General features: G+C 34.1%; 1 protein-coding gene across 1 annotated transcript; it reads right to left on the minus strand.

Annotated features, from left to right (window-relative positions):
- Positions 1-1,175: 1,175 nt before the first annotated feature.
- Positions 1,176-16,106, minus strand: LOC144972486 (retinol dehydrogenase 7-like). The gene is made up of 5 exons (XM_078913760.1): positions 15,852-16,106; positions 13,273-13,448; positions 10,480-10,738; positions 8,084-8,247; positions 1,176-6,052 (listed from the first exon to the last, which is right to left on the minus strand). Exons 1-5 carry the CDS (start codon positions 15,989-15,991, stop codon positions 5,820-5,822), a joined length of 972 nt encoding a protein of 323 aa, XP_078769886.1. The 5' UTR covers positions 15,992-16,106; the 3' UTR covers positions 1,176-5,819.
- Positions 16,107-16,952: the final 846 nt, after the last annotated feature.

The following is a 16,952-nucleotide window of genomic DNA, read 5'->3' on the forward strand; positions in this document are numbered from 1 at the left end:
AATGTACTTAGTTTGAGATCGCCTAAAAGTCTCATCCAGACACAAGCATAGGTCCCCACTAAGAGGAACACACTCAAATGTTTACAAATCATATATTTTAAAAATTAAAAAAATACAGTGCATAACAGAGAGATGATATACAAGACAAAAAATATAATCTCCCAAAAGTCTAGAAATTTGACTGTGTCCCTTCCAGCCAGGGTCAGTAATCTCATTCCAAGGCAAAGACAGAAAGCATGTTGGAAAACAGATATAGGGGGATAGAGGACACAGTAAGTGCCTCCCTGTTTTTGATTTTAAGGGTTTTACGGCCCTTGCAACACATTTAGCGCCAGTAAAAAGGAAGAAAATGGGATAGTAAAAAGTTCTAGAATTACAACTAAAAAGCACCCAAGAGAAAGTAAGAATAAGGGGAAGTGGAAACAAATAGGGATCAGATCTAGATGTAGATTCCAACAGAATACCATCAATGTACTTAGTTTGAGATCACCTATAAGTCTCATCCGGACACAAGTACAAAATCCAACAAAGAGGAATACACTCAAATGCTTACATTATACATTCAAAATAACAAATATAATAATACATAACAGAGAGATGATTTACAAGGAAAAAAATATCTCCCAAAACAATAACTATGCATTTGACTGTTTCCCTCCCAGCCAGGACTCCGACCAGGGCCATGAAAAAAACAAGTAATCTCATTCCAAGACAAAGACAGAAGACATGTTGGAAAACAGATATAATGGGATAGAAGACACAGTATATACCCCCCTCCCCCCCGCCCACTATGGGAGGTCAGGTTCCCCACCCAGTAAATGCCTCCCTGTCCACTACGGGAGGTCAGGAACCCCACCCAGCGGTTGGTGGATAAGAAACAAGAATTAAAATCAAACAAAAATAAAGTCTAAGCAACAGTAGACGACATTACAGAATGTACCTTCTGCCTTAGCATATGAACTCTACAGTTATATGGAAATGTAAAGTTTTGTGTTTATTCCGCTAGAGTCCATCAGGAATAGAAAATAGGTATAAAAATTCATAAAATACAGATTGTTATGGCAACTAAGCATAACATTGAGAAATTGATGAATTTCAAATTGCTATAAAAATGTCTTGATTAATGGAATCTTGACATCAATAAAAACTCCCAACAAATTTCCAAGATCACAAGACTCGTTAAAAATTTTTAATTGAAGTTCTGATCCCTGACAAAAAAATTAAATATGTAAAATACAAATTGTTATCATAAATGGCACCTAAGCACTAATGAAGAAATTGATGAATTTCAAATTACTATAAAAACATCTTGATTAATTACATCTTGACATTGGCAAGGTGGCCGAGTTATTAAGGCATTGCATTGTAACCTGTGTGGTACCGGGTTTTAGCCCTGCTTCTGGCACTTTCACTTTTTTCCTTGGGCAAGGTTGTTAACCCCCAATTTGGTCAATTTGGACAACATGGGTGATTCCAGTTGACATCAGGCTTTTGGTGGATAATCTATATTCCTTCGGGAATGCCTAAGCAACGGCTTCTCAGATTCCGCACAGAATGGCATATTTTTTTTAATCTTTTCGGATGGCATGGTTTTTAAAATTATATTTTTTTAAGTCAATAAAAACTCAGACAAAAATTCGAATATCAAAAGACTCACTAAAAATTAAGATTGAAGTACCAATCTCTGGCGACTTAATAGAAGAAATAAATAAATAGCCTGTGGAGCGCAAAGCAAATAAACAGCAGTTTGTTACTAATGTATTCCATATTCAAATAAAATAACTAAGTGCGATAAAGGGGTATTAGTTTAAAATAAGTGGTTAAAGTATTAAGATAAATAAAAATACATTCCGAGGAAGACAGCAATTGATGAATGACAAAGACATTTCTTTTTCTTTTATAAAAAAAAGCGTTTTATGGCGCTTGCAACACATTTAAGTCATTTCAGTGCCAGTAAAAAGGAAGAAAATGGGATTGTCAAAAAAGTTATTGTTTTTAAAATGAAGGAACACGAGAAAAAGTAAGACAAAGGGGAAGGATTTAAATAGGGAACAGATGTCGATTCCAAGAGTACACTATCAATGTACTTGCTATGAGATCACATAAACAAGCACAGGTCCCACTAAGAGGAATACACTAAAATGTTTACAAATCATACAAATAATATAATACAGTACATGAAAGAGAGATGATTAATAAGGAAAAAATATCATCTCCCAAAACTAACTATACTTTGACTGGTTCCCTCTCAGCCAGGGTATCTGGCCAGGACCAGGACAAAACCAAAGAATCTCATCCCAAGACAAAGACAGAAAGCATGTTGGAAAATAGAAACAGGGGGATAGAAAAGAAAGTAAGTTCCTCCCTGCCCACTATGGGAGGTTAGGAACCCCACCCAAAGGAATGAAGTTGTTTGTTTTTAAGGGTTTTATAGCACTTGCCACACATTTAGGCCATTTCAGCGCCAGTAAAAATGGAAGAAAAATGGGAATGTCAAAAAATTCTAGATTTACAATTGAAAAGACATGAGACCAAGTAAGACTAGGGGGATTGGTTCAAATAGGGAACAGATTTAGATTCCAAGAGTATACTATCAGTGTTCTTAGTTTGAGATCACCTAAAAGTCTCATCTAGACACAAGTGCAGGATCCCACTAAGATGAACACAATCACATGTTTACAAATCATAACGTATTCAAACCAACAATTATAACAGTACATAATAGAGAGATGATTCACAATGGAAAAAAATATCTCCAAAAACCGTACATTATAATTATACTGTTTCCATCTCAGACAAGGTTTCTGCAAGGGCCAGGACAAAACCAAGCAATCCCATTTCAAGACAAAGACAGAGAGCAACTCGGAAAACAGATATAAGAGGACCTCGCCCAGAGGAATGAAGTTAGTCTACGAAGAGAAAATTCTACAATTATATAACAGAAAAACCAAAATAGCTTTATAATAACAAAAACGGAGTTTAAAGTTTCATTTATAAATGGGAATTTTTAACAGGGAGTTAAGGTAACATCATAAGTTTATATTATAAGTTCACACAAACATTTCAACAGAAAATTAAGGTTGCATCATAAGTTCTATACAAATATATATTTGTAAATAAATCAAAAGCTCTAATTTTAAACATTTGCATCTTATTTGTATGTCACTATATTTATTCACTTTTTTTTTCATTTGTATTATTTTAAAAATTCACACTCAATTTATCTCCTTATAGATTGTGATAAAAGCGCATAACTGTTAAAATATAATTGATTTATATAATATGTCCATGCAATTTTTGCTAGATGCTGGCCATGACTTTAGAAGCTACATTGTTGTTCACTCCAGAATTATAATTACAATCATATGAATGTCTAAACAGAAAATAAACCACTCTAGTTTTTTAAAAATATATATCATAAATGCAATCACAGGAAGGTTCAACATGGAATAAAAACATCATCACAAGTTCAATAAGATATTTAATAAATGCGATAACAACAACAGAAAATGCAAACATCATCATAAGTTCTGTAAAAAATAAATAAAGTATAGGTAATCACTACAAAATCGAACAGAGAATTAAAGCAACATCACAGGTTCTATTAAAAATAAAAGTAATCACATGAATAGTTCAACATAATAGTAAGGCAACATAATAAGTTCTATAAAAATATTTATAAAAGCGCAGAATAAGATGGTACCCAAGAAATAATATTGACCAAAAGTGGGCATATAAAGGATAATTAGATAAAAGCTATTGACCGGTAATTCATTGGCATAGAGGTTAAGTTAGTCGTAATTCGTTGTCATAATAGTGGAATGGGTATTGTTTAGTTGGTGAGAATTGTTGTTGTTACACTACAGTCAGAAGCAATAGCCATTGCAAAATCTGTATTTTCATTAGAAACAATCTTCAGATTTTCCAGATTTTAAGAAAAATATCAGTGTGAATATAGGCAGTAAAAATAACATACCATTTCTACCAATATCATAAAAAAAACAATGTGCTTATAGTAAGAAACAGATCTTTTTTTTAAAAGACTTCTTTCACTAATTTTCCTTTAAAAATGTATATAAAATGTTATGAATCTATAAGAAAACAAAATCCGAATTCGGCTAAAATTTGATCTCCAAAAGTCTTTGTAACCAAACTTTATTGATAGATGTGGGCAGGTGTGAATGGTATCGACATTGCTTGCATAATCAATAATAGTTATTTTGTCAACACTTGGGTCTCCTCACTTCTTATGATTGAGGGCCAAAGGGGTTAATATCAGGTCAAATGGACTCATTTTCAACTAAGATGAAAATAAGACCACATGTGTAATGGTATGACAAAACGTTTTAGAGGTTGCCGGAGCAGTTTAAGAGAATCAAACGAGAGCTGACAATTTTCTTTTGTTTATTTTTTCCATTTAGTGTATCAAAAATTATTGTTTAATTACCTAGAAAAGATAGCATAATCTAGTTGCAATCATATCATGGTTTTTATTTTCCCCATTTCTGGATTGATTTGTCCGGCCATTAATCATATGTTTTATATCTTTTAAAAATGTTAATATTGGCAACATAAAGAATTTACAGAGACCTCAAATATAACCAAGTCCCATAAATCTTGTGTTATCGAAATTCCACTCTAATAATTACCAACACGGAAAGAGAGAGCAAAGAGATCTCTTCTGAAATAATCAACATCTACACACAACATAGGCAGTCTATGACCCAAATATCAAATTAAGAAATTAAGAAGCAGGCACCGGTGTAAGATAAAGAACTGAACAAGTGTGTATGAAAGGTGCCTGACAAAGCAAGAAAGAAAAATACAAGTAAAAAATCATCCCAGAAAATCAGTCAACCTCGAAGTACTGATTTTTTGGGATGTTTCATTTTCTTTCTTGCTTTGTCTGGCACCTTTCATACACACTTGTTCAGTTCTTTATCTATGATCCAAAGCATATTGGTGAGCAAACCAATAAGATTAGTATATATAAATTCAACGTGTAATAAAAGAAAATACTGTTTGGTAATACATTTAACTTTGTTGATTGAATATGAAAATCCCATATTGTAAATTAAAAATCATGATCTCAATGTATGTGATGTACGAGACATTCACGTATGACGAGAGAGGGGAAGAGGTGGCACAAGCCTACTTATCACCTCCAGACAAGGACAAAATAACAACATAACCTTTTCCCCCATTCCTACAAAATCAAACGACATGTTTCATCACCAGTGATAATCTGAGCAAACCTTGGCAATGCAATTGGATTATAAAATTATCTATAAGGCTTTGTTTGTTTTGTTTTTAAGGGTTTTATGGCGCTTGCAACTGTTTTGTTTTTAAGGGTTTTATGGCGCTTGCAACACATTTAGGTTATATCAGCGCCATTATCTATAAGGGAAAATTGCATTAAAATATGTCCATATATTTTTTTAAAAACATCTTATAAAATTAAATATTTAGCTAAATCGTGGTGTACGGTGAAAGTTTGAAAGAGGACTTCAATATTTTCATACTAACATAATTGTTTTACTTATCATTACCATCATCATCAATTGTCAACTCATAATCCTTGATATTTCATAAATGTGAATTACCGCCTCAAAGCAGTATTACATCAGGGTTATCTAGATATTACAAGATATTATAAATGGAATTCATTGTCAAGAAGAGGTTTTATATTTCAACAAGGAGAATGAATAAAATTTCTTAGAGTCACCAAAACAAAAATTTCACTTTCTAGTCATTTTCACTTCAAAATCCCATTTTTCATTTGATTGGCCCTGACATAAGACAATGAGTCACCAATGCTTTTAGTTCTGCTTCTTTTTTGCTGCTTCGTATGCCTTGGCCCTCAGTTTCATGATAATCCAATCTGACACCCCACCTGGCAGCCATGACAGTGGGACAAAAAGCAGTTTGGCATCCCAACCTAGGAGGTAGCGAGTTCGAGGGTACTTGGAGACAATTGCGTGGGTGTAAGCATCCACCACCAGGGATGGATTAGGGTTTGCATATTTGTTCATCTCATCCACCAATACAGATGCTAAAGAACGACAAAAATAAGAAAAATGCAAAACAGTCAAGCAATATTGAGTATGGTCAGGGAATTGATAGGTGACATTGATTGCCTTTGGTATGCAATTTACCACGTTTAACATAGGTGTGAATAAGTACCTAAGCCTAAGGCAGTGACAGATGTAAGATTGGTAGAACAAAAAAGGCACTGAGTAATAGATTTGGTCTGTATGACATGGAAATTGATTGCATTTGTAACCTTAACCTCAACCTGACATTACGTCAAAATGAAGGTGATGTCATAAAGTGAATTTAAAATAAAAACGATGAAAAACATAATATTTTAGGTTATTCTGGTTTTAAAAAACTGGACGTTAAAGCATGTCGCAATATTGTCATGGATGCATGTAACAACTCTCCTTCACCTTTTAAAATGTTTCAAATTTTTAACACAGCTTTAATCATTTCTAATATTATTGTTGAAAAAATTGGATGTATTACATTTAATGAAGTTGACAACACCTTCTCAGTTATGCTTTCCCATAAATAATCTTATAGTAATGTGTCATCATAGCCATGTACGCAATTGATTTATCTAAGACATAAAAAAAACATATTTATCATTCTTTTTTGTTAGATGTTAAAATAGATAAAAAGATCTCATCTCTCAAAAGCAAATATTATAAAAGCAAAGGGGTTTACTTATGGATACTTATGGATTGTTTCCAGCACAGGTCCTTATAGGTCCTCTTCGCCAGATTCTATTTCTTCATTGTTTAGGTGCTCAGACTGTGTTAATTCTGGACAATAATGATCTAATGTGCATATATATGGCAACAAACCTGGTTCTCACAAAGGCTCATTTTGTATGAAAGATTCAGTTTTCAGTTTCTGTTTCACCCCAACTTAATACCAATTAAAGACAATAGGTCACAGATGGCCTGATTGAAGAATGCGTCAAGTGCATTAATGAAACTGCTTTATCTGTGCTGCACCAGAATGGAATCACAAGTTTAATTTATTATGACACGTTTTTATAGTTAATTCTTCCCATTTTAGCAACAAAATGATGGAAGCAAAAAAAATATACAAAAAGGTTTCATATACAGTAATAAAGACTGGATAGATCATAATGATATCACTTAGCCTGCATTGGCATTTTGACATAAACCTGACTGGCAACCAGGAATTTGTAACCGAATATACAAAGATGTCTTAACAAATGACCTGATATTTCTTACCTTTGCAATATCAAACAGCTGATGTATTCCATACTTAATTTAATAATTTAATAAAATAGCACTAGGTGCTAAAACATTTTTTAAACCCAAAACATGACAACCCTCTTATATCCAAGTTTTTAATAAAGCTGTGTCCCATTCCTATGGGTGTTGAGATGGTAAAGAGGACATAGTACTATAGCCCAGCAATCCTAGATTCGAGTTGTTCCTCCGGTACAATGTTGCTTTTTCCTGAGTAAGATTATTTATTAACCTCAAATTTGTTCAACTGGACAACATAAAAGACTGCTGTTGACATCAGACATTTGTTTGATGAATTATCTACATTCCTTTATGGAATGCCTAAGACACAGCATCTTAGATGTTTCACTAAAGGGTGTAATTTATATATAAAGTGTGCCCCCATCTCAACTCATTGACCAATTGAAGAGAAGGTAACTCTTATCCACTTGAAGGACTTGGGTTAGAGCTCCGAGTAAGGGACTGTCAATTTTGTCTTTGGGCAAGACTGTTTACACCTGACTGCTCAATCTCAATTGAGCAATGTGGACGATTCCTGCTGGCATCAAAGGTTTGAGGAATTGGCTATACTTTCCCTTATGGAATGATAAAATATTTTAATGTTGCCTGGAAGGGTGTTCATTTTAATAAATCTATTATAATTAAAAATCAGTTGTTCAAATTTGCTTGTATGATTGTTAAACCTCTATGAGCATTGCAGATTGATAAAGTTCTTTTTTTCTCTCTCCAGATATGGCTTAGATTAAAAATAAAATATAAATAGAAAAAGTCTCTAACACTAGCTATGATATACTTACACCAGTCAATGAATTCATCTCCGTAGGCCTCCTTCACTTCTGTGTCAGCCTGACTGTAATGTTTTTTTATACTGTTCAGAAGTAGGTCTTTGTCTATGATATTGGTCTGGAAAAAGCCTGGCTCTAGAATTGACACCTTTATTCCCTGCATGTAAACATCACGCCTAAAGGTATGAGAAAATGTAACAACAATTACTTCCAAAAGAAATTTAAGAATATCTCAATAGAAACTATCATATGTGTGTGGATAAAGTCAAAATCTTTGGTTTGTGTTACAGGTAGGCTTTATTTTTTCCATATTTGACTATGAATGTGGTGTGCAAGTACTGTTGTGATGATAATGTAACTGTATTCAAACATTGACAGATACGCCACAAACAATTCAAACTGCTTCAAAATCCCACAGACAAGAACACAAAACTACAGAAATTCTTTCTTCATTAGAACTATCTCGGAGTGGAATGGGCTGGATGAACTGGTCATCATGGCACCACACCTAAACGATTTCAAGGCCCGACTGACATGGGCCCGCGCCCAATGAGGACGCCGCTGAAATACAACCAGACCATTGGTTTCTTCAGCGCCAACCATACAGATACAGATACAGTATGTTGTATCCACGTAAAAAAAAAAAGCGATTTTCTCCATTAAAAAATTTTTTGACCCCTCCCTTCAAATATGAATAACTTAGGTTCTACTTAAAATAATTACAAAATTTAAACAACATTTTGCCCAAAGACGGTGCTTCTATTCGAATGTATATTTATATTTGTTTCAAATTTTTCTGAAATCCGACCGGTTTTGCCACATTACCACATATATTATTTACTTTTAAAGTGGTGGAATTTACACATAAATAATATTAGGAAAAAAAATTAACACACCCATGTCAACATCGTCAGGACTGGGATAATATATCAATATAAGCATCATGTCGATTATCAGTCCTTCCAACAAAATGAAAGAGAAACAAATGGAAAATGGAAGATTACAACAAGGGAAGTCAATCTGAATGATATGATGGCCCTTTCAATGGCCGATTTGAAATTTATGATGTCTCCTTTAAAAAGTCAGTTATCATTTTACATATCCTAGGCACTGGCAATGACATCAACTAAAGAAGTGCTCTCAGAATGATGTTGTGCAAAGCAGAGAAGGGTCTTGATAGCTGCTATAGTGGCATGCCCAGAAACTGGTCCCAATGAAGCTGTATCCTCCTCATCTAATTCCACGTTAGACGTTTTTGTCACATCAACAACAATGACACCAACTCACCGATTAATTACAAACATAACAGACCTTGAGCAAGTATTGATGAATGGAACAATATCCCTCAGTGATTTTTTCAAAATTTCAACCACAGCATGAGATCTCATTTCCAAGTGGTGATGAATGCAAAAGGAAACCATATTCGCTATTAGAGTACAATATTATACAACAGTATGTCCATAAGTTTATCAGTCATTTTCAAGACTGCCACAGAACCGTTTTTTTTTTCAAGAATAAACCATACTTTAAGGCTTGGAGATCTAGACAACCCTTCAAGAGAATTAATGACAAAAATTTGGAATTCTGAAAGTGACCCAACACTACAAAAATGGTCTACAAAGTTGCTTAAAAAAGCACAATAAACCGTGAAAATGTGTACTTATGAACAAATAACAAAAGAAAAAAAAACATTGGAACAATTAATTCATAATGCAGCATAATCTCTAGAATCAAACAGTGATGTCAGTTAATATGGCTGCAAGACGAATGGAATAATTAAAACAAAAATCAAGGTCAAATGGAAAATTTCATATAGAATCTGTCTCAATCATGAAATATCTCACAGGATACAACAAAAAAATGGGCTTTTGTGTGCGGAATGTATGCTGTTCCTTACATAGTAAATTTTGTTTTACATATCAAATGGCACTGGTATGTCCTAAAAGAAAAAGTGTTTAAAACACTGTTAAACTCTAAAAACAAATATAATCTATTCAGGAAGTTTAACATTATTTGCTATTTGGCAAATGGATATTATTTCAGCAATCAAGCAAACAACAATTTTACATTAAAAAGCCCACTATTACAAACAGCAGTCCTTTGATACATAGGGCACCTTGATCGCATTATCCAGTTGTTTTTGATAGTTTTCACTCTTTATATAAGGTGTTGACACTAGTACTTCAGATATTCTAAATGTGGCTCAAAAACATCTTTGTCTTTCTTCTGGTAGATTCTGAAATCCACGGAATTTTGGATTAGTGGGAAAAATCATTCCATACTTTCTGACTGTACATAAATCACCCTTATTCAGATTATTCATTATTCAGAATAACATTGGCACAACTAAATAATATGTCCTTAAAAAATACAAAACAAACAAAACAAAATAATACACAATGACAAACCTTAAAGAATCAGAGAATCCTTCCATTCCAAACTTGCTTGCAGTATAAGCAGCAGTGACACAAGCACTACGACCCATAACACTTGCCATGTTCACAATGCGACCTTTTTCCCTTCGTACCAGAGGAAGAAATTTATGACAAATTTCCACAGGTCCGAGCAAGTTGATGACACAAGTTTTGTAGAACTCATCCATGGGACACATGTCTACGGGAACCACAGGGCCACCAATACCGGCATTATTTACAATGGCCCACAATCCTGTGGAATGGACAATGAGAATCCTATGATAAAAATAGACAGTGGCCTTTGTCTGTGCTGTCACATGTAACTTAAGATCATACATCATATGTCTGCAAGGTAAAAACCATTGAATAAATAATTTGCTATTTTGAAGCTGTTATATTCATTTTTGTTTCTCACTTTTTCGAATCTTGCCTTTGAAAGGTTTATTATTGATGAAGATACAGAAAGAAGTAAACCCTGGTCTAACATAAAAGGTAAAAACAAAGAAAACATGGGAATAGCTCCACTGAAAGACAAATATAAAAAGCTAACCCAAGACCCAGTAAGAAAGGCAAAATATCCCTAATGAACAATTTTCATCAGTACTCTCCAAACCAAAGTCGATGGCAAACTTATTGGAAATAAAGTAGACCAAATGGAGCAAATCATTCTCTTTACGAATGGCATTCTCATATTTATAAGATATTATAATTCATTAGGTCATTGAGTTTGAGATAGTAGGCATATGCCATGAAAGTAAAATAAATAAAATAATGTGAGGATATCAAACTTAATTGCCCACTTTCATTGAACATACTGCTTATCGATATTATCATCTCAAGTAACCACACTGACCCTAATGGGGATGGTCTACATCACCTTTCCATGGGCTCGAGCTCATTGGTCACAATGCAAAATGTGCTCAAAGTGACTCACATTGTGAAAAGTGTTCACAGTTTTTGAAATATCTAAAATCATGATTGGTCATTTTATTCAGCTTGACACATGGGTATGTTTAAAACTTTCATAAACAAAGCAGCGTGTTTACTTTTGTTAAGAAATATCCCATCGTTGGACAGAAACAAATCATGTGATTGATGACTTGATTGGACGAAAACCTGAATATAGATTATGACTATTCAAAATATAAAGGAAAGGCTGGTAGAAATAGAAAAACTGAATTCTGGGCATCACAACCACATCTGGGCGCGGTTGTGAGAGATCTGCTTTGAGAAAAGGCCACCAATTGCCCATCACTAAACCTTCACAAAGTTTGATGAGATTGAAAAAAAAAAAAAATCAAGCAAGTAATGTTTTGAATGACTCCAAATAAAGAGCATGTATCATATTGCTCTGCAAACTATACCACTCTGTCATTGTTCTCTTTAAAACTGTATTTATGGGTGCCTGTTCTTGTGAAATAACTCAAGCCAAACAGGCCTTCATGGACCTGGGAAACATTTTGAAAAACAAACAGATGTCGTTCGGGATTAGATTCCGAGTCTTGAAGTGCTACGTGTGGCCAATCTTGTTATACGGATGCGAAAGCTGGACTACAAATGCAGAAACACAAAAGAACATTGAAGCTTTTGAAATGTGGTGCTTGAGAAGGATGCAGAGAATATCGTATACTGCACACAAAACGAACGAAGAAGTGTTAAAACAAACATACCAACAAAGGAAACTAATGCCCTTAATAGTGGATCGACAACTATCCTTTTTCGGACACATAGTAAGGAAAGATAAGAATGAATACCTGGCAAGTTGTGGAAAAATACCTGGTAAACGCGCCCGGGGGAGACAAAGAAAAACACTCATAGACCAACTGAAGGGCTTCACCAACCTAACAATCCAAGAGCTGTTTGAAAAAGCAAGAAACAGGGAGGAATGGAGAGAGATAATTCATGCAGTATCCGAAGCCTGGACCAGGCATGGAACCTAGAAGAAGAAGATGTTCTTGTGAAACAGACTATGAATTTGAATGTGTGACAACTAAGTGCATAGGGCCCAAAAGAGCTGAAACCAGACACTCTTGAATATTTTCCATTTGTCTCTTCCTTGTTTATGTTTTAATTAGATGGTCAAACATAAAGCAAAAAGCTGGAACATTACCCAATTTATTTTCCTTTCCCTGATTGCTAAATCGGGAAGTCCTGATTTTATCAGAACAGTTGGCCGCTATGTGTGTGATGGATGTGTGTAGCATTTAGTAAGGTTTGACAGGAGAGTACTTGCAGCTTCTTGGTCATTTGAAATTTTGAACATTTACTGAAAAGCATTTATTTTTCATATGTGTCTCAAATTTTCCTCAAATGTGTGTAACACATCCTGGTTGTTTTGACTGACAGTGGTGTACTCTTGTACTTGTGTGGGTTCACTAATCAGTTATAAGGCAAATGTATTGTAAAGTGTAATGCAGGGTAGGGAGACATCGACTGACAGTACCATAGGAGATATCAGGTAATTGAAGTCTGATATATGTGCCAAACATAAGGCTCAGGAGACGCCTAAAAAACTTTATTATCTTTTTTTTTTTTTAATTGCCCTCAATAAGAGATCTCCCTGTTCCAAGCATAGAACCTTCTCTAACATTGTTCTTTGTTATGTCCACCTTCATATGTCCATGATAAAAACTTAGTTGTATCGCTAACCTAATTTATGAAGAGCCTTGACTGTTTAAGATTAATAATATCTTATTGGTTGTAGAACTGACGAGGCCCAAACTAAAGCAGTATAGTATAATAAGATTTTACTAGAAGTACAAAGAGATAATATATAGAAACACAAACCTGAGCCTTGAGGTAATTTTGACTCTATAAATTCCAAAGCTCTCTGGATGCTGCCAGAGTCAGTGACATCTAAAGAAAAAGTGGTGAGACGGGTGGATGTTTTATCTGACAGATTTTTCTGACCTGCTTCTGTCAAACAGGCAGCAAAGACAGGAAAACCTAGGCCATCTAGACGCCTACACAGAAGAAGAAAAAAAAATGGATGATGTTAGTTAATCAATGGTAAACTCAAAATAATCATATTCAAATTTCTGTTTCAGTTTGATGCTTCAGGGTTTTATTGGTGATCTTATAAGTATAGGTTCTGGTTTATATATATATATATATATATATATATATATATATATATATATATATATATATATATATATATATATATATATATATATATATATATATATATATATAAACCAGAACCCATACTTATAAGATCACCAATAAAACCCTGAAGCATCAAACTGAAACAGAAATTTGAATATGATTATTTTGAGTATATATATATATATATATATATATATATATATATATATATATATATATATATATATATATATATATATATATATTACGATAAATACTTCAGGGTTTTATTGGTGATCTTATAAGTATGGGTTCTGGTTTATATATATATATATATATATATATATATATATATATATATATATATATATATATATATATATATATATATATATATATATATATATATATAATATCACGATAAACACAACAATCTACTTTCACTTCCTGATGAGAACAAAATATTCGTTCTCATCAGGAAGTGAAAGTAGATTGTTGTGTTTATCGTGATATATATATATATATATATATATATATATATATATATATCAAAGACACCTGTACCATGAGAAAAATGCTACTCTGTACCAAACTTCCCTGAAGAAAGCTCGATTGGCCGAATGAGCGGTGAGTTGCTACTACAGTGGAACCTCCCAATTACGACACCTCCGAATCGTGACAACCTCCAGATAACGACATTGATTTTTTTTCTATTTAAGATCAATAAAAAAAAACCTCCAAATAACGACACACTTTTTGATAAAACCTCATAATAACGACATCATTTTGACGATTTTCGGCAGTTTTCGTAGATATTTGATACTAAAAATACAGAGTATGAGTACTCAAAGTTTATAAAAACGATTCCTGCTTGAACCAATGATAACACAGCTTTTGAAACCAATGAGAACGTAGACAAAGACACCAACAACAGAAAATCAAGACGATGATGATCTTGACGGCGATGCTCCAAACATTTTTAATGCGGCCATGTGTTCCGTTGTATTCAAACAGCTGTTCACATGCCAGTCCCCAACCCGGATAAACTGCAGAGGGAAAATGGTACTGTTGTGGCGTGGTTCATAAAAACTGCAAAATAGTGAGCTTTGAGAGATTTGAACCCAGGACTACTTTACAATATTCTTGCTTGTTTATTACACATCAAGTTCCTGCTCTATTCTTGTTTATAATTACTATTTTCCTTGGGTTGTTCTTATTCTAATACAATTTTATCTTCCCCCCCCCCCCACTCCCCCACATTTTTCACTCTTTAATAAAAAGTTTGTCCTATATTAAGCACTATTATAGAAGCAGAAGATCCCCCCCCCCCCCCCCCACTCCACTCCACTCCTAATAAATATAAGATTGTGTTTGAAAGACCCCTTACTTAGAAAGGCTGCCAGTTTTAGGATTGGGATTAGGGGATGGGGGGGGGGGGTGATACATAATTTTATGGAAACAACTTAAAAGTCAAAGTTGTATTAAAATTAATATTTGGTAGGAAGTGTAAGTTTTTAGTAGCACAAGTGACATAATGATAAGAATTTGCTCATTACCAGCCATTGAGGGTTTTATTTTTTCATCCATCCCTTTTACCATCCACTTATACCTTTCAAAACATTATTTATTGATATCCAGAGGTAAGAAAATACGAAGGAGTTAACACAGCTGATAGAAATCAATCGCCTTCGCTAGCGAAGTCAGAAAATCAGTCATGCGCGTCCTTGATATATATATTTATCGGCCACAAAAAATGTGAGTGACAATTTCTATTCTATATACTATATATATATATATATATATATATATATATATATATATATATATATATATAATACATATATATATAACATATAACAGTGTCCATCATTACACATAATCTGGTCCTCATTCATGCCTGAATCAATTGGGTCAATGTGCGTTAACTTGTAGCCAGAGTAGTGTAGTCATTGTCATCTAGCAAATTGGGTTCCTATATTCTGATCGATTCGATTGTCATCTATCCAGCCATTGATCATACTCATATACTCAGTTGGTCAATCACTCCTGATAACAAGCAAAAAGGACCAGTATCAGTCAGTCCTTATGCAGTCGATTAAAAATAGATATATATCGTTAAGGAATTATTAACTTTGTGTATCTAGATGACAATAAATGTGGGAGAGAGAGAGAGAGAGAGAGAGAGAGAGAGAGAGAGAGAGAGAGAGAGAGAGAGAGAGAGAGAGAGAGAGAGAGAGAGGGGGGGGGCGGATAGTGACGGGATGGGCGGGGTTACTCACAGAGCAAGTTGATGTCCAAACCCGGAGTCACAACCTGTGATGAAAATGTACTTCTGACCAAACCCGTCAACTTTGAGAGAACGAACCAAATTATCCAAAATATATACCACACAGCAAATCACAATGATAAGGAACAACATATTTGATGTTTTTCAGTGCCACATTCAACCAATTTGACTCGTTCCGATCTTACTTAGGCGGCTGGACTGGACTGCTACTGGGGTTGCAAACATTGCAAACAAAAGGAAGATTGAAGCTTAACGCCTTCAAAAACTTGGGTTCACAGTTCACGTGTCAAAGAAAAAAGGTCAGAGGTCATGTAAAGTGTCAACACACCAAATTACCAAATATTTCTTCTACATAATCCAAATGATTCGTTGACAAGATTAGCATTATCGTGTCAGTGTCCTTGAGAGAGAAAAATAATGAACTAAACAACAACGACAAAACAACAAAAAACAAAAAACAAAAAATACTTTAAAAGCCAAACAAATTTAAAAAAAAAAAGAGGAAAAGCAGGGACAATGGGACCGAGGAGTGAAGATGAATGCTAAATTTTATTTTTATAACACCACCACACCACGATAAGGTCAACGCAACGCGTGTCAACGACATCAATAACAAATAATTGTTATATAGATAGAATGCGCTTGGCCAAGGAGTTCACAACATTGCCATCCGGAAGTATAACGGACCAACACACAAACTCTGTGTAACCATGAACTTTTATAGTCTGGTTAATACAGTTTAGTGAGAACAACTCACAAACGCGGATGGCAAAAACAATAACAAAGGCCTGAGTGACGTCATCTGCATACTATCTATAGATAGTATGCGCTCGGCTAAGAAGCTCATAACATGGCCATCCGGAAGTATGACGGACCAACACACAAAACTGTGTGTATCCATGAACGTTTATAGTCAGGTTAATACAGTTCAGTGAGCATTACCTACTCATAAACGCGGATGGCAAAAAACAATAACAAAGACCTGAGTGACATCATCTTCGAACTATCTCTCTCTCTCTCTCTCTCTCTCTCTCTCTATATATATATATATATATATATATATATATAATATATATATATATATATATATGAG

Source organism: Berghia stephanieae, chromosome 5 (assembly GCF_034508935.2).
Source record: "Berghia stephanieae isolate SIO BIC M18660-M18661 chromosome 5, UCSD_Bste_1.3, whole genome shotgun sequence".
Classification (NCBI taxonomy): Eukaryota; Metazoa; Mollusca; class Gastropoda; order Nudibranchia; family Aeolidiidae; genus Berghia; species Berghia stephanieae.

Coding starts and splice junctions, on each gene's coding strand:
- LOC144972486 (XM_078913760.1), bottom strand. CDS start 15,991: ATGTTGTTCCTTATCATTGTGATTTGCTGTGTGGTATATATTTTGGAT. Junction 8,248..10,479: donor GGATTCTCTGATTCTTTAAG/GTTTGTCATTGT, acceptor TCATACCTTTAG/GCGTGATGTTTACATGCAGG. Junction 6,053..8,083: donor AGATGAATTCATTGACTGGT/GTAAGTATATCA, acceptor GTCGTTCTTTAG/CATCTGTATTGGTGGATGAG.